General features: G+C 42.1%; 1 protein-coding gene across 1 annotated transcript in view; it reads right to left on the bottom strand.

Annotated features, from left to right (window-relative positions):
- The window catches only part of CNTNAP5 (contactin associated protein family member 5), a 285,697-nt gene extending 277,954 nt beyond the window's left edge, over positions 1 to 7,743 (bottom strand). Inside the window, exons 1-2 of the mRNA XM_048050395.2 lie at positions 7,657 to 7,743; positions 7,029 to 7,523 (exon numbers count right to left, since the gene is read on the bottom strand). Coding sequence (XP_047906352.2) covers positions 7,029 to 7,104 — 76 coding nt within the window. The 5' untranslated portion in view covers positions 7,105 to 7,523; positions 7,657 to 7,743. The remainder of the gene's footprint in view (positions 1 to 7,028; positions 7,524 to 7,656) is intronic.
- Between the last annotated feature and the right edge of the window lie 11,284 nt (positions 7,744 to 19,027).

Here is a 19,027-nt window from a genome sequence, read left to right as displayed (position 1 = left end):
AGTGCATTAACACAAGCCACCAAAAATCTTTTAGAGTTGAGAATGGCACTAAATGAGCAATTACAAAGTTAGCTTTTCCTCGTTATTGTTATTAAGAATCCATATATTAGTGATGCTCATAAGAATACCCCTTAGCCTCAGCTTTGGAGTCGCATTGTCCAGCACAGAAATACTGCTGGCACATTATAAACTAACCACTGGTGTGATATGGCTGATGTTAACTATGACAAGAGGGAACCACAGAAACTCTTCCCAGAAAACCTCCAGCACCTACATCCAACTCATTGGCAAGCTGGTCTGTGTGGTCAGGAGTCTGGGCTTCCCTGGCCCAATACAAGCACACCAACACAATCCCAGAGCAGAAAGCCAGATCTTGAATTACAGTGGTGCTGATGAATGATGCTGCAAGTGCAAAATGATTTACTTAGGTAATCATCATTCATGATGAAACAGAAGCCATTGAGCTTGTTACCCAAGGCCAGTTTCAATTAGACGGGAACAAAGGGTAAACCCATTTGTACCCTGGTTCCCTAGATGCTTCCCACCAACCCCCAACACTGCTGCACTGTGCTCTCAATCCAAGCCTGACTCCTCTCTGATTTAGCACCTACCTAGGACAAAGGCAGAACTAACACAGAAGGAGGCTAAGGTGCTGGCATCACTTTTGCCATGCAAATCACTTATTGACGTCTTCCTAAAACTAAAGCCCTCTCTCATCCAGGAAATAGTTTCCAAATAGATGGTCCCCGAAAAAGAGTGGAACAAGCATTTCTTTTCCAAAATCATTTCCACAGACAACTTCTGTCATGGAAAAAAATATATATATACACACATATTTTCCTTACACATGTCCACGAACTCATTATATTCCCTTGCACTGTCTGGAGCACAATTCTGACATTTTTGATTATTCAGTACCCATGCAGGTTCATGCCCCTGGGGCTGCAATGGAGTCTGAAAGATTGAACACTAGTGAGGTCATCATTATGTTAGAGAAACACTGCATAAAATAGAAGATACCATTACCTACAAGAATGCTGTCTCTGAGTTCTGTATCTTATTTTCAGGTGAAATACTACAACTGTACATTCAAGAAGTCAGTTCTGTGGGGTTTTAATTCACAGGTTACAACATGCAACAATAAGTAAACCAGCCAGTACTCTAATACCTGGTTAGTATTTTCAATAGTGGGGTAGCTTCACACAAACTTCCACTGTTTTATTCAGTTCCTGTTTCAATACTCTAAGCACAAAATTCTGTAGAAAATGGACCGAGTTATCTCAGTTTCAGCATACGTTTGTAATAACGTAGAAGAAGAGCTAGTATTATGCAGAAGAAAAACCTCTGCCAGAAAAACATTTTTTCCTCTCCTGGTATACAGATCAGTCATGATCCTTCTGACATTTACAAATGGATTCATGCTTTCTCTTTTACTAAGTTACTTTCCTTTCTTTTGGAGCGTATCTATATAGAAGGAGATTTATATCACTACATGATAAACTCCCTAATTTTTTTAACTGTTTAGAGTGGGTAATTAAAAAAAATAAACCAATGTTTTGGCATTCCCCCCTCTCCCTCCAATTCTATATTACATTGTTTTCATCATTTAAAACATCATCAGTTGTGCTGATCTAGAGAACAGATGGCATTATCAGCCCACAAGAATCTGCACTGCACAGGACAATTAGAAAATTCATAGAGAAAATTAATACAAGGAAATTAGTTATCAATTATATCAGCCCAGCAACACATACAAAAAAACATTTTTTTTTTCCCCTGATGCTATAGAGACTTTCTAATAGGTCTGCTGATGCTTTCTGCTTTACCAAGTGATGCATTCAAAACCTTCAAGAACTGCCTGTAATTTTAAAGCTTTATTACATCAGGATTACACAATTCTCTTCCCTTGGTTCGAGTTAGGAGTTTAGTTAGCAGAGAACACAGCACTCCATATCTCTTAAAGACATTTTACTGACAGCAGAAAGTGTCCGTGCAAATCTACCTCTTCCTTTCTCTTTTACACCTTTCCTTTCTGTGTATACCCAGAAGAGATGCGTCCAGCGAGGACCCCATCCCACAGGCATGATGCATGTGGCCGTCATATCAGTAAGACAGCAGTGGTCTTAAAAAAAAAAAAAAGTGAATGCCACAGGGCCAGAACAACTTGCCCGAGTTCTAGCAGTGGCAAAGCCTGGCAAAAGCCTTTGTTTTATGAAAGCACGACAGGTTACCTGGTGTGCAGCACAGACAGCTCACTCTCTCAGATGCTTGGTAGGTAGGACACAGGAGGCTGGTAAGCTAAGGAAAAGCCAACACATTTAGAGAGCCTCTGTTGCATGTGACCCTGGGGGGTGCAGATGCAGGTCTGTGTTTCACCCATTCTCATCTTTTCCTGAGCAGGTCACTGGGGGACAAGAAAGTAATTCAAGTTTGCCAAGCAAGCTAAAACCTGTCACATCTACCTAAAAATGCATTTTGGGTCTAAAAATAAATAAAACCCATCTCACACTCCCACTGCATTCGTATACTTATTCACTTCAGTATTCAGCCATCCAGACTCCATTTGCTTCAAATAGCAGCAGAGATAGGGGAGAGAGGGGAAGAGGAAGTCAGGAATAATCTGTGGATTTAGAAATGATTATATATAGTACGGCAAATATGAATATGATCCAACAGCAGATCACAGGACATGATCACACCATAAAGGACCAATCCAGTTGACCCCCAGAGGATTTATTTTAGTTACATTGATTCTCACATTGATTATACATTTATCTCCGTGCTTACTTATGATACACTGACTCAGTTTCCCATTGGCAAAAGAATTACAGTGATTAAAAAAACATTCATCAGCCCTACATTCAGTGGGTAGCTGGCAGAAGCTTGTATGTACGCTGAGAGAGCTTCATGCATGTGTTGTTCTACCCAGCATCACCATATTTTCCACTTGAAGTCTATACTTCATACAAATGTACCAAGCACATTTGAAAACAATTTGTTCTTGCTGTTAATTTACACACACAAAAAAAAACTGCCGCATTTGCATGACATTAACAGAAAAAAAAAAATGTCCAAGCAGACAATGTATTTGATACTGAGAAGATAATAACCCCAGATAAATTCCTGTGGGCTGGCAATGCCATCTGCCTAGTGGATGCAGAATCCAAAGACCATTGCAGTCTGTGGAAAGACCATCTTTAAGACTGATTCAACGCCAAGGAGTGCTAGTTGAGTCAAACTGATTGTATGATAGATGATGACAGATGTGCAAGAGAGGCACTCATCAGCAACGTGTCCCCTGGACTTTGCTGTGGCAGGAATCTCATTCACAGCCTTTCTCTCAGGAAATCTCATTATCCTGTATCATTTATTCCATTGTTGCATCAGAAGGCGTGACAAAGCTAACATTTGGATATGCTATTCTCCCTAAATAACATAACTAAAAGGAAGAAAGTATGTCTGCATACTAGTCTCTTGCAGGGAATATTTAAGTACAGGAGCCGGAGGAGTAAGAACCAGAGAGATGTCTGATCCTGTTTACTCAGCCTGCAAGTGAATAAGCCTCAGACTGCAATCTGAAGATCAATAGTCTACTTATTTCAGCAGATCTCTTCAAAACTTAGCATTTCTGACCACATGTATATAAAGGTTATTGTTTAACAGACCTCTTGCCTTTATCAATGCTGACCTAATAGGTCTCATCCACGGTATTACACGTCCCAAATGCACTTACTGATCTTGATGGCCTCAAGTGCTTAGAATCAAAATTTCCCCTGAAAGTTTTCACTTACACTTGTCTGATTCCTGCACAATTACTGTCAATTAAGATCACCATAAAGGAAGACTAAAAACATCAGTCAACAGTTCTGCCACAAAAAAAAAATTAAATTCATTTTTTTCCCTATTTCACAATTAATAGACATACTTACACACGCGCTACCTACATTTAACTGAATAGAGTTATTGAAGACAGTCTCCTGTAAGGGCAAATCTAAATCTACTGCAGAGTAGTGGACCATACGTTGACCTTATATCCCAATAAGAAATTCAATAGATGTAATTCTACCACGCTCTGAATTTCTGCAGGTTTGACTGACAGTCATGACTGGGTTTAATTGAAAGGTTTGAAAGCCTCATGATCAGATAACAAATGCTAGTGATTCTGTGGGAGGAAGAGGAGGCTGTGCTCAAGAATGGAAATATGGCATTGTTACCGAGAATAACTTCCGCAATGGGAGCTAGAAGGAGTCACTTCTCCAGAAGGTGACTTAATCTGCCTCATCTTTCTTGACATGTAGAAAGGTCGGTCAAGAAAGATATAAATAAAAGAGGAGGCGGAATATTTAAAATAATAATAGAAGAAAATTCAAAAACACACAACACCAAACTGAGGACCATTAGCCAGGAGTGCTATTTCTTTCTTGCAGATGTAGACTAGCCCTGCACTGCTATTTCAGGGTGGTTGGGGAAAATGTAATTTCATTTCTCTTTTCATATTTTCACTATTTACACTTCACTCCAACTTAAAAAGGAAGAAGAAATCAAAACAAACAAACACATTCAAGAGCTGGCAATCTAGACTTACCAAAGCTACTAATACTTCCAGATCACAGAGTATGCTGCTAAAGGGCACAATTTGTTATACAGCAGGCAAGGCTTTGTGTCTCCTTGTCTACCTGATGAATGCAGAAGTTTCAGTTCAGCCAGATATCATATGCAACCCATTCCAATATGATGTATGTGTCTATTTAGTCATTTTCTAGTAATTAGTATCCTGGGGATAAATCCTATTGCCACTCTAGTATCCTAACATAATAAATTATTGCAAAAAGCCAAGTGGGAGGAATTTCTCAGGTTTTATTAGCATTTGAAAATTCTGATCTTTCTAATGATGTCTACTGACCCCTAGCCTGTAGCTGTGTTTCAAAGCAATTTCTTTAGTAATTCTTTGTTTAATTAAAAACTATACCAAAGAGGAAATTGGAATCAGATATCTCAGTGGCAAGAAAGGTTTTGACTTGTTCAGGGTTTTCTCTTATTATTTTTAAGAGTTTCCTAATTTAGGAGCAAGAAAAAAAAAAGTTACCTAGATTAAAGCCAAATTATATTTTCGGAAGAAAACTAAAGAACTTGCTTTCTTCCTCCCAGAAGCATACTCCTTTTCCAGTATAAAAAAAAAAAATCCGCCATTCTGTTCTTGTTCACAGAACTTGTCAGAAATGAGGCAGTTAAAGCCATTGCAAATACACCGATATAAACATCCAAATGCAAGTCCTTTGGCCAAACCACTCAAATCAAGGAAAGTGCAGAAGGAACACTTTTCCATTTGCACTTTGATTTTCAAATAAAAGGACCTCAGCTCCCGACAGTGGCCTGTGCTGAAGGTTCCCATTTACAGAATATGGGAACATCTCCTTTTGGAAAGTTTACCGGGTATCCAGGAGATTAGCAATCCTTAAAAACAAGGACTTTTTAGTTCTTCAAGTAAAGTTTCAGGATATTTCTACTTCTAGGCAGACATAATTCAACATTTTCACCAGTTCATAAGATTTCTTAGCCCCATCTGCCATAGGACCAAGCGTTCCTGAGCTGCAGCACGTAGAGAAGAGTTACTTAAGAAGGTGACAAATTTTTATACTGGATGCAATTACTGAGGTCCGTGCGCACACAGATATCCTCACATCCCAACCTAACAAGGTTTCCAGGGAACTTGTAGCTATTACAGATTCACAGGCTCCTTTGCTCAGCTCCTGGGAAAGCGCTTACAGCTGATTCTATGCTAATTCATTGAGCAATGAATAAGTAAGATCTGTACAGTATAATAAAACTATTGATCATTACTCTTTAAAAAGATTGACTCCTAAATATTTAGGAAGTAGTGTGTATTCAATGGAAATGTTTATTGGCACTGGGAAATTAAACTGTCACCCGTGAAATAGTAAAACTCATTAATGCAGAGTTTCTTTTTAAGTGTTAGGAATTAACTTTATTACTGCATCAGTAACGGCAAGCCTCTGCCTTAAATCGCCTGCCATTTAGCATCCGCGAACGTTATTAAAACATATTAACCATAATTTAATTGAGCGAAAGAAAAAAAAAAAAGAGAGAACTGAAGCAAGGCTCCCCCGCGGGTTTGGCAGCAGCATCCAGCCGGCGGCACGGAGCGCTGTCCGCGGGCACCGGGCTGTGCCGGGCCGGGCCGTGCTGGGCCGGGCCGTCGGTGGGGCTCCGGCGCCCTCTGGCGGCCTCCTCGCCCCCCCGCTGCCGCCCCCGCCTGCCCCGCGGCCCCCGACGGGCCCGGCCGCCCCGGCCCCCGCCGCAGCATCCCCCCGCCCGGCGGTCTCACGGAGGGGGGCAGGCGGCGGGACGCCCCCGGGGATGCCGGCGACAGAGCTGCAAAGCCCCGAGCCGGGGGGAGGAAAATGGGGGAGGAAGGAGGGGGTCCTGCTGCGGGCCAAAGCCGCCGGCACCGCCCTTGGGGCGTGGGAAACTTAGGAGGGGACCGAAACGGAGAGGAGAGGGAGCGAGAAGGGGAATCGCAGCCCCCCCGGGATGGGGAAGGGAGAGGGGCCACCGCGGGGACCGACGGCACCCGGGGGGGCTCCGCCGGGGATGCTCCGCGGGGTGCCGGCAGCCCCGACCCGTGCGGAGCTCGGCGAGCGGCTCCGGCGCGATGGCGGGGACAGGCGCGCAGCCCCGGCCGCGAAAGCAATAAAATGAAAATAAAAAATTAACGCGGCCGGCGGAAGGATGGAAAGCGAGCGAGAGGCTCGCTGCAGGCTCTAGCGGCTCCCGTTCGCATCCACGTCCACAGCGGCAGGACGGCGGCGAGCAACCCCTCCATCTGGCCGCAACTTTGCATTTCTCAGCTCGATTAGCAAAGCGGAGGTGGGCTAACTTTCTTAGAGGTCGCGTTGCAATACCCTCGGTTTGCAGGGAGTTTTTTGCCCCCTTACATTCTTTCCCGCCCCTCACCCCCCCCCCCCTTCACCCCGACACCAGGCAACTCCTGCGCTCCCGCTACTCACAATTGGTTGCGGTTAATCCCAGGTGCCAAAAACTGACGAGCAGCAGCGTGAAACCCCCGAGGGCTGGGGAATCCATGGTCAGCCCCACAGGGGGAAGCCAGCCACCCGCCCGTCTCCACCGGACCCGGTTTCCGAGCGCCCCTCAGCTTCTGTGCGCTCCCTCTTCTCCCTCTCATCTACTCCATCGGGCATCCAGGCACTCCGGGTAAATGGGCAGCCGGAGCGGGGGGAGCCGAGGGGCCGTCCTCCGCGGCCCCCGGAGGAGGAGATGCTCCAAATGCCGGCGGCAGAGCTCGCACCGCGGAAATTCACCTTGCGAGCTGCGGCTGGAAGCAGCAACCGGGCGCTGGGCACCTCCTTATAGGCGAGAGCCGCGCTGCACTCCACCTCCTCCCAGCCCCCTGAAGTCACTCCTCCTCGCCTTCCAGGGAGGATCCTTATTGCAATCTTCACGCTTTGTTGATAAGCATCAGAGTCACGGAGTAAATCAGATGCCTAGAAGGGAGGAAAAAAAATAATAATAAAAAAATTCTCTCCCTCCCCGGGTACCGCTGTGGCTGGAACATTTTAAAGCGCCCTCATCTCAGTTGCTCCTTTGCTTATAAATATGTAATATATCCATACATACGAGCATCTCGCGGTACACAGTGCCGGCACAGCCTCCCCCCAGGGCGCGGGGTAGACGCGTGGTGCGGTTTCCTAGCGGGGGGGGGGGGGGGGGCTCCCTCTGGGCCCCCCCAGGGCTGGAGCCAGGCCCAGACCCGCATCCAAAAGGTGCAGCCGCCCTCCCAGCTGGTGAGGGTGACACCTGGCAAAACCAGCTTTAATGCTGATTGATTGACTGATTGATTGATTGATTGACTGTCTGACTACTGAATACGCAGCAGCTGAGAAGACTGTGATTATCTTCCAGAGGGACAATGGGTTAGAGGGTAAAGGCAAGAAGAGTTTGAAAACATCTCGTTTTCCCTTGCGGTCTGTGTAGAGGCAGCTGGAGCACACCCAGAGCAGGCACCCTGTGCTGTTTTCCAGTCGCCTCCCTACACACTTGCAAACACAGGATGTAAACATCCTCTCAGGAACTCCGCTTTAATCACTGCTGAGATCTAACCTTGTTGCCTTGCTGCGGTGTCACCCCACATCAATACGCTGCTGCATCAAAGTCAGGTCAAAATTGCATTAGTGATTCCACTTTAATCTGCACTGAGAGTGTATTTGGACCATTAAAGTCTTCGTGGGGTAAAGTTGCTAGTCCTCAGCCACAGTCCCTTACCATGGTGAGAAATAATCAGAAGAAATGGACAGTTCACCAAAGCCATCCTGACTCACCCATGGAGAGTGGAGGTTTAAATTGCCAGAATGCTACAAGCCTCATATGAATGTAAGGAGGATGGAGGAAATACATTGTGCTTAGTGATTAGATGCTATATCAAAGAGAGCAGGTGTCGGGGGACACCTGAAGCAAGACTTTTAGCACTAAAGGAGTGGTCGGCTTGGAAAGCAAAAGCCCACACTTAAAAAAATGACCTAATTATTTCACCATCTGTTGTTACAAGTGGCACAAGGTTAAACAGGAAGGATAGCTGCCTTGTCCTAAAGCTTTCAGTCAGAGTCAATAAAGATTTAGCCACATAAAACTAAGACTTAGGAGGAACCTCAAAGCCTAATGAGGTCTAAGTCTTTCATTTTTGGCTTTAAATACATCCACACACACCGAAGTTTGATCTTTGACCATGCAAAGACCTGTCCCAGATACTCTGTGCTTTGCTTACTTCTGAGCCCACTGAGATTTCAGAAACTTGGGGTGGGAGTCAGACCAAGGATAACACATCTACATGAGGTGCTTTCCCATCTGAAGGCCCCAAAGGAGTTGTTCAGCTCATCACCCGGGGGATGTTTGTGCAAGGACGCAGCCACCATCTTCTCCGAGAAGGCCCATATTAGAAGGAACTAGGGAGCTCTGCTCATTTCCCATGGTGCATGGGGAGAGAGGGTCTTGCCTTCCTGTCCTAGTTACAAACACCTCATCTCCATAAGTTGCACAGATCATAAACAAGACTCTGGCCCAGAAACCAAGATTGCTTTACTGCATTAGGTCAGGAGGCCTGGGTATTGAGAAAACTATGTTATTAACTTGAGTTTTTCAGGTGAGTAATCAGGCTTTAGAAGTACTAGCAGCACTTTCAGAGCTACCACTTGAGTAAACCAAAGCCGTAGAATATATCAGAAAGCTTAAAGCCAGAGTGGGTTTTCTCTGGAGACATACAAGTCTTTGACACAGTCACAACTTCACAACTATTTATCCTGAAATTAGGAGAAGAATTCAGAGGAAGGAGATTTTTTTTTTCATGCCTTCCTTTTTAAAAAAATAATTAAAATTAATCAGACTGTGTTTCAAATATTTTCTGTGTCTCTTTAAACTATCTGGCACAATGGTACACTTTTAACTGACTCACTGAACTAATTAGTGGTTTGTTTATAGGAAAGCAGATGTGGAAATGAGCTATGCAGACTAATTAAAAGCTATCAGTAAATATGAGCCCAATCCTACAATGCATCCCAGTGGTTACCAGTACAGATCTGACTGCAGGATCTGGACCCAGGTCGCACCATCGACTTTCACGTTGCACATATGAGGTGCTGGTTTCCCTGAGGCACACCTCTTCCATAAGCTTCATATCATAAATGCCAGGCAGGTGCATTAAGATTTGTGAATGTTTGGGTGCCAGAGCACTACATCGGAGAAGTTATGACCAGAGTGGAGGGCTACGCAGCTGTTCTTTGCAGGAAATTATGTAAATAATGTCATGTTTAAGGGCTCTTTGCCAGCAAGATTTTTATTAGAGTAAATTTATTAATCACTATTAAAACTGTTCAGACAAAAAGTGTGTCTCGTCCTCAGATGCATATCTGTGTACCCTGTGTTTGGGGAAAACTCAGCTGTTGATTTAGTCTTAATGTATCTGGACTTTGTTCAAAATGATTGTGATTGCTGCCATTGAAGGCATTGCAAGCCCATCCCTGGCAATGAGTGAAGGCCTTGTTAAGCATAGAGTGCTGACTCCTTTCTAACTTTCACCTCCACTGCGGCACTCAGTTTCTCCTCCTTGAGGAAAGCAAAGCTCACCTTGACAGCGAAGACCCTGAGATTTTTCCCTTTCAATTCCTGCCACTTTGACACATTTCATTTATAGCCTTTTGCCAGTCACTCCATGTTCAGTCCCTGTCTGTAAAACAAAGGGAACACTACCTCATTTTGTACAAATGTCAGGGGGAGAAATACCCTAATGTCTGGCACATGTTCTGTCTGCAGTTGTGGTGATCGTATGAGCACCTTTATAATTTCAGAGGAAATGTAGATCATGATAGGTCAGCTGGGACTGTACAGAAAGGATTGCATTAGTTCTGGGTGAGAAAACCTAATGTGGGCATCAAGTTCTCCTCCTCGCCGATGGCAGCAGGGTGCCCATATTAATGCAGCACAGGACACAAGCAGTATACAACTGGCATGATGTGGAGAGGAGCATTAGACCACTGGCTGATCCTGTCGCAATCTTAGTGACTTTACAGTGCAAGCAACAAATTGGTGAAACAGCATTTGAGTTTTCAGCCTGTGTCCTGTTTGTTCTGCAAGTCTGGAGCTTTGTTTTTTGAGCAGAAGGAACCATTTGTGGGAATTAGACGAGAGAATATGAATAGGAGAGCAACAGAAGGACATGAAAACATAAGAAAGTCTGGGAAAAGCTGGCTGCCACAAGGGAAATAAGGGTATGCATTTTTGAAGGAGAAATATTTTTTTTATTTAAATGTTTATCTGAGGAGGTAAGTTTATCTGTGATCAGATAAGCTTGTTTTCTTTCCTAGAGTCAGTAAACAGCATTAGTACTGCTATAGTCCATGTTGAGATTGTCACTAGAAGCAGTAACAGTTTAACCCTTGTATTCAATCAGTCCAGCTGTTTGGGTAATTACAGACAGAACCTTTATTTCTGATCCAACACATACAGCATCCAGGGAAGAAAGGAGAACAACATTATGTATATGAATTTTGGAGAGTACATACTCCCACAAACCATCGCACAAGGCTTTTGGATCACCTATTGCTGTTTCCTGTTGACAACAAGGAATTTGTCTGAAGAATATCATGTTTCTCATTAAAAAAAAAAAAAACTAAAGCTTTTTTTTTCTATTTTTTTCCCCCTTAGAGTCTTCTATAAAAAGAAAGGACTCATTCATTAAAGAGAATATGTGGGGAGCTTTCACAAAACACATTGACCCTAACCAGGTGAGTGCAGCAGCAGGCTGCTCATTATCCTTGGATAGTTCCACAGCATACATAAGTCCGGAGGATAAGAAAATTTAATGATCTGCTGGGATAATCTGATGGCCAGTAGCATTTTTGAGATGCATGCTGAGATTAGGGTAAAAGAAATCAGATGTCAGGCTGTGCAGTGATTATTGGAAGACAAAGAACTAAAATCACCTCTTCCTCCCCCTTGCTTTTCCCTACATTATTTTACCGCTCTCTTCTGGCATTACGGTTTTCATTATATTATCTTGTCTGCCTATATAAATGCATGTGTCCATCACAGCTAGATATAGCTATCAGACTTAATAGATCAATAGCCCAACTAAATAATAGTACAAGTGGCTAAAAATTGGCTACAATTGGCTAGATAGACTTCAATAGGCCTTATTTGGGACACACTCCTCCCTGGTGTAATTCCAGTGACACTGTACGTTACAGTTCAGGGCAGAGTTACAGAAGTCACAGAGGACACTGTCCATGTTGTGCTCTCTGTGCTGGTTCCCCACCAGACATGGTAAGCTCCAGGTGGGCCATCCACAGTTCTCCCCAAACTGTACTGTTTTTTTTTTTTGTTTGTTTGTTTGGTTTTTTTTACTAACCTTGTCATCTTGGTAAATGTACTGTCCCAAAACCAGCTGTCCACCACAAAGGGGAAACTTGTGAGTCCAAGGGCCAGGAACACTAACAAGGCCTCCAATGGACGATGGACTTCCTGAGGTGTTGGCATAAAAGTAAAACTCATTCCTGTGATCAAATCAACCACAATCATCCCTGAAGGGAGAACTCATACACAAACTAAATAATGCATTTTTTTTTTTTCCTGTTTTGAAGTCACACAAGTTAGAATGAAGAAAGTCCTAAAAGGTCCCTGGACAGTTAAGTGTCACAGGATGAATTTAATCCTTGGAGAACAGCAGCCTAACTAATGGGAACATAACATAATAAGAACTGAGTCCCAGCTGAGGTCAAAGCCCAGCATCTACCCTACAGTACTTAGAAACTTCAAGGCAAAGTAGAGGGGAAAAAAAAGGACAGAAGACGACAGGCATTTTAGGAAAAATCTCTATTTGGTAGGCATTTCAGTTCAGACCACAGTGTCAGAAGGGAGACAAAGTTATCTATATGAATACCTATTGCCATCTGCAAAGAAGGCAGCTTTCTGTTTCACTCATTAGTGGTCATCAGGTCTCCATTTTGCAGAAATTCAGTCAGTCAGTCATGGAATAATATCTGCCACGTCACTGATGTAAGTAATGACATATAATGAATAGACTCTGAGCTAAATTTTCAGAAGCAATTAGTGATTTTGCATGAACAACCAAGGTATCCCTTAAGGGCCAATTTTTCAGAATGATTTGGGCCTTTACCTGCTGAATATCAGTACCATGATCTGTCTGCCCAAATGGGACAGCTAAAATGAGAGGCATCCCAAACCATTAGTCTCCATTGAACACTCGCACCTTAGCAAACCACTAATCCACAGACTCATGCTTGAGGAGAGAAACAATCACCCAGGCCCACATACATAACGAACAGCTTTGAATGTCTCCATTATTTGGTAGAAGAAGTTTGCAAGGAGTGAAAATAGAGCTAATATCATCAAATAAATCATTCGTGACAAATGGCTCATCCACTGCTCGCACTCAGAAAATTATTATTAGCAACAGCTGGGCTGGGTATGACAACCTATATTCAGGCCTTCTTTTTACTTTTCTGCATGTCCTTCACTAATTTCTGTTGTGGATAGAGGTCGGAGAGGAATGAGAAGAGGGAAGTTGTGTGAAAACTAATGCAATCGTTAGGTCATTTCTAACCTTGCTGCAATTATCATACAGAAGGAGCTAACTGAGAATAATGGAAAGCAAGACTGTAATTTAGACTCCCCTGAATATACCCTCACTTACAAGCCATCAGGATTTCTAGGTTTAATCCTGCAGGAGTGAGCAGTTCCTGAGCACTCCTACGTTGCTCATTTCTCAGCATACACACACGTGGTTTGGCATCCTGAGCCCATCTTTTTAAACCAGCCTGCCTTACTAGGGCTGATGCTGTCGTGTTTTTTGATGGAGAGAAATGGAGTAGAAAATGGGGTTAACAGGGTGGCCTGAATCATGGTGTCTCTGAGCTTCTTCTGGACAAGTTCCTTGCTGAAGACTGGGCTGAACATTAGTCTGGACTAAACTACATATATATAAAAATATAAATACATATATACATATCTATTATATTGTATACTTATATATATGCATATATACACACACATATATGTACATATATATATGTATGCAGACATTCACACACAGATATATGCATAAAACAGGAAATAAAACAATGTAAACTCACTCCTCACTAGGAGATCTATTTATTGCACACTTACTGACTTTAAATGTTTATTTCCTCTAGGAAGTAGATGCATTTGCATCAGAATGAAACAATTCCATGTAGACCTACCACTGTCTTTTCAAAGCAAAGTGATTTTAACTCCATGAGGGATAGCTGATTATACCATAATGTGTAGGCCTGAGTCAGATACACTCACATTACTTCTGACTTGAGCCAGCTTGAGGTATAGGGAGCCTCTTTCTGCCAGCCTGGATTGCCGATTACACTGGAGTTAATGAATCCCTCCTACTTGGTAAAGATCTGCTGACAACATGAGAATATTAACATAATGTAGTTATGCAGAGCAGTGGATATTCAGGAGTTCTTTTGCAATCAATGTATTTTGCATTAGCTAAAAAAAAAAAAAAAAAAATTCCTTAGTGATTTTCAGCAACCACTATCAAAACTAAGCCAAAATAAAAAATCCTACTTGATGCAGGTTTTTTTTTTCTGACTCTCAGGGGCTGTTTTCTGCTTGTTCTAAGGATAATTATCTATACTTGGATGATGTTATGAATTCCAGAGCAAGGAAAGGAAAATCGAACTTGCTGTTGAGAGTTTTTATGGCCAGGATTTAAACTAGAGTGAACAAGTCCCTCTAGGTTCCCATGAAGGGGAGGAGGGGTGGAAATCCCAGTCAGTCAAACTTTCTGTTCACTACTTAGATGTGTGTCGAGTCAGCTGAGGTTCAGCCAGAAAGTGTGAAACAGTGCCACTGAGATTTCATTGAGCTGCTGTGAAGGAAGGCCCTCCTGGCTGTGTACAGGGCTGAAAGCAGAGGGTAACGAGCAGCAAATCATGCCCTGGAGCCCACCAAAATCCCAGTCCTCACTTTAAGCTGTCATCCACACAGTTTGAACATGAGATGAATTTGAACTTGAGACCAGATTTAGGCTTACTTTCAAAGTTTGCTGAGACGTATCCAGGGTCATAAGGCAGGATTAAGCCACAGAGGAAGAGCATGGCAGAGCCAGGATGTTAGCCCAAGCTGTCTTTGCTTTCTCAATTGGAATCTATGCCATTATCTTTCCTTCAGTCGGCAAATCAGTTTTGTAAGTGTAACAACTCAAGAGGGTTATATTCATCTGGGACAACAGCATATGACTCAAATCTTATCCAAATAGACAGCAAACTAGGGCATACACCTTTTATTTGAATTTGTTTCTCTATGGTAAGGGTTACGATGCTCACCACAGGCAGATCCAGGCAGCAGAGAATCTCAGCAGTGATGGGAAGGATGAAAGCACTCAGAAACCTTCCACCAGAAACCTTCAGCGTTGTTTAATATGAAGAAGCAAAAGTGGAAATTAACAGTATGTATCGACACGTACCCTCTACATGTGTTAGTACCACTTATGCCATTGCAATTGTTAAAAGTAACTCAATTCCCATAGTGCAATAGCAGATGGATAAACAAGGTACAATATACTGTTCACTTTATGACAATGATCACACAGTTCCTGCTTTTAACTGTTTGCATGAACCGCTGGTTAATAAAGCTTTGAAAGTCTGGCAGACAAGGATTTATGAATGTGTAAATGATACAAGTGAAGCTATTCTCCAGTATAAATATACCTAATTGTAAAACTATTGAAGCTGTGTCAGGGGTTACCAGGAGCCATTCCTTCTGTCAGGTTCTCCTTGACACAGGCTGAGTGGTGACGATGATCAGCTATAATCATTGCCCTCCAGTTTCCTTCTTTCTGTATCTAAATTTTTGTCCCATATAGACTATAAGCCTTTGAGAAACATCCTTTTTGTTCCCACTCTGTGTGCATTCTTACTGTACTCCTAATCAGAATAAGAAGGTGCTTGGACGATATTGCAATAGGTCAATCATTACGGAGACAATTATAGCAATTTGTGAGCACATCAGTGTGTAAAAAATTGGTGGCTGAAGGGGAAATAGGAGTCACAAAGAGTTTAGGAGGATGGAGGGTTAATTCCTTTATCACAAAAGCATGTTAGTGGTGTTGTATTCTGTGGTTTAATGCTACTGATACATCCATTTCATTAAGTGGATACAGTCCTTTTTGCTGACACGTATTCACTTGAGATGATTGCATTATTGAGGTATCTCACAAAAACTGATACCACTTCATGTTGGTGATTTTAGCAAAACTGCAACTTGCTGGTTTCAGATTTGTAGATTTTAAATCCAGAACAGATCATTTAACAATCTTTTTGGCCCTGAATTAGAAAATGTGTTTCATAGGAATTGAAATCTTGAAAAATCAGCATGAGGAGATGAAAGAATGTTTAACAAAAGATCAGACAGTGGCTATACCTAGTCGAATCCTTTCTCTTTTCTATCACCTCAGCAGTCATAGAAATAAAAGGTCAAGAAGAAGTCTGTGATATGCTTGTTAAGTGATATGTCATGACTGTAGTTCATGCTTGTGCTACCTAAGATTTTCAGAGGAGATCCGTTCTGAAAATTATTCAATTCCCAGACCCACTGAATATATAGTGTTGCCCCTGGGAATCGCTATTTTGAAAGCTACATCTTAAACTTTCTGGGTTAGAGCATCCCCTGATGGAACTCTATGTAGCTCCAACTAATTTTAATGCTGACTTGCATCAGCTGGATGTCATATGGTGCTAAAATAAAATGCAGAAGCCAAATTCTAAAGGTTTTATATAATTTCAAGCTACCTGGAGAAACCAGTACTCTTTAGCTCTGGGGATCTTGTGCTAGCTTGTCTCACACTGATACAAAATAACACCAGATAAAGAGCCCATGGAGCAAATGGATTTTTATTTTATTTTTTTAATTCTGTGCTAATGTTCACAGTTTCTTTGTTTGTTTGTTTGTTTGTTGTTGGTTTATATATATATATTTATAAGCTTTTCTTAAAGTGTAGATGATCGGCTATTTACTGGGAATAATCCTGTTAGGAGGATACTGTTGTATACACATCTCTTACAATATCTCATTCTATAAGGACACCAAAATTTGAAACCAAAAAGTGATTCCTGGCCCTGTTTTTCTCAGAGACCTCTCCTTTACTACAATCCATAATCTGTATCCGTGGTGTCAAATCATAAAGAATAAAGCAAAGGTGAGAATTTAAGAAAAGGTGACAATTTAAGAAAAGGGTAAGTTTTGCCTTGCTGATATCAAGGGACTGGGTGTGAGGAAAGTATCATGCTACATACTCATTAGGCATTGAACAAGGGATCTCCTGCATACCAGAGTGGTCTGAAAGAGCCAGAACTAAACCCCACCAAAGGCACTAAAAGTCATTGCTTTGATTTGAACATTGTGGGTTTTTGGTGGTGGTGGTGGTGGTTTTTGTTTGTTTGTTTGTTTTCATGGGTTGTTGAGTGAGCTTCTCTCTCATTCAAGTATGAGGCTAAATATTCTCACACCAGGATGACAGGCTGGGAACTTCCCTCGATTCCAGAACACGTGAAAAGCAAGAAAGATCAGCATCTGGCCATAAGATGCCTACTCTTTGTCTGCTGAATGGCTAAATTATATGCTTTTCTTCTCTGTTATATATTTTCTGAAGATAAACAGTTATTGTAATTCAACGGGAGACTGCAAAGTCATTGTGAAGTCCTTGAGCTTTCTGCTGGCTATGGGTTTCTCCGTTTAAGTCCAGATGAGCTATACATTTGGCAAGCTTTCCTAGGACATTACTAGGAAAGTGTAATGACTGTTGGTCTGATGTCAGCAGGAGGTGCTGTGAAGAAGGGAAAGAAAAAAAAAAAAAAAAAAACAACCTACCTCTAATCCCCCTACAGGCATTCAAGAAGAAATCTTGTACTGTTGAGTAATTGCAACTCTGAAAGAAAAAAATAGACTTGGATAAACCTGGAGGCACCTTTTTGTTTTTTCTTTTGAAACCTTCCATCTCCCTGACTTGCTGTTTTGCTGTTCTGTCGTTCCTGTCATCATGCCATGCTGGGCAAGTTCTTTTTTTTTCAGGGGGAAGGGAGTATTTTTAGTCCTCAGAGCCCCCACTCTGGAAAAATTTAAAACAAACAAGGCCTTTGTTGAGATTTTTTAAAAGTCTTTTAATAAGCAAAGAGATACATTCTTTGTCTGTTGGAAGAGAAGCAGCAATTATTGGGGGAATTTCATTTCGAATGGCACATATGTTCTTTGTGTGGGTGGTGAGGTAGGCAGGCATCTCAGTGGTAGGTTATAGTTGTGTTTATTATATACTTTGAATGTTACTTTGCTGATGTCAGTATGGTGCTTTTTCCCAGGGTGCACAAGAAGCCCGGAGCAGTAAAGAGCCTTCCATGCTATTTTCCCACTTGTAAAGAATTCACAGTTGAGATGGTAATTGTCAAGTTATGCAGTCACAGAAACTGCATCCCAGGGAAATGTGTCTTGCTGCAAGTTACTGCTGTCCCTTTGTCTAGACAGAATATGGCTGAACTTCTCTATAGTGTTTCCCCACTTCTTCTGGATCTTTCCTGTGTGAAAACTTTTCATCTCTTTCTCTTTCATTCACTTTCTTCTCACCAGTCTGTCAACACCCTTTTTCTTCTCAAGTAGTTCAGGGACCAACCAGGTCATGTACCATCAAATTATACTCTTGCTCAGGATCCTTTTGTCTCTCACACTGTTCCCACTGTTCCTAAATCCATCAGTAATGTGTGGTTTGCTTCTTCTTTTTTTTTTTTTTTTTTTCCCTGATTGAAACTGATGTTCCTTTTAACTGCTTCTATTTTCCCTGAAAGTCTATCGAATTTTCCACATTATGTTTCCATCTCTGCTTTCTGACTCTTCCATTAATGTTCCTCCAGGCTTAGACGGCTCCAGTGAGAGCTTTGATATCTTCAGTTTTGCTTCCTGTTTTCCAGTTTGGGAGAAACACTTCTATCCCACTACGGGTAATTTTCCTACTCACTCTTTTTCATTACTTTACATGTTGTTTTGTTATTACTATCTTTACAAACCTATCTTCACCTGTCACTGTCTGCCCTTGAATTAAAAAATGGAGGGCAGGCTCAGTATCTCACTGCATGGAGGAAATATTGCTGATAGAAGAGCTGCAGGGCTAAAGCCAATGGCTAAAATGCTCAAACTTTTCTATGCAAGATTTCCCTACAATCTCGTCTTCTTGATCTATGGCTGTTTTATGACAGTGAAGCAACCACATATTAGATTCATCTGGCCTAGTGCTTTCATATTTCATCTGTGTATATGTTGAAATGTATTTGCTATTTGCTGTGTGTATTTGCTATTGCTCTTTTGTATTTGAAGAAATGTGTTGTTGTTTCTTTCTATTTATTATTTATTTATTTATTTTTCCATCACATAAAAGCCATTTGGGTGGGACTCAGCCACC

The sequence above is a fragment of the Anser cygnoides genome, chromosome 6, assembly GCF_040182565.1.
Source record: "Anser cygnoides isolate HZ-2024a breed goose chromosome 6, Taihu_goose_T2T_genome, whole genome shotgun sequence".
NCBI classification, from domain to species: Eukaryota; Metazoa; Chordata; class Aves; order Anseriformes; family Anatidae; genus Anser; species Anser cygnoides.
The sequence above is the reverse complement of the archived record's forward strand: the minus strand, read 5'-3'. Positions and strand labels throughout refer to the sequence as shown.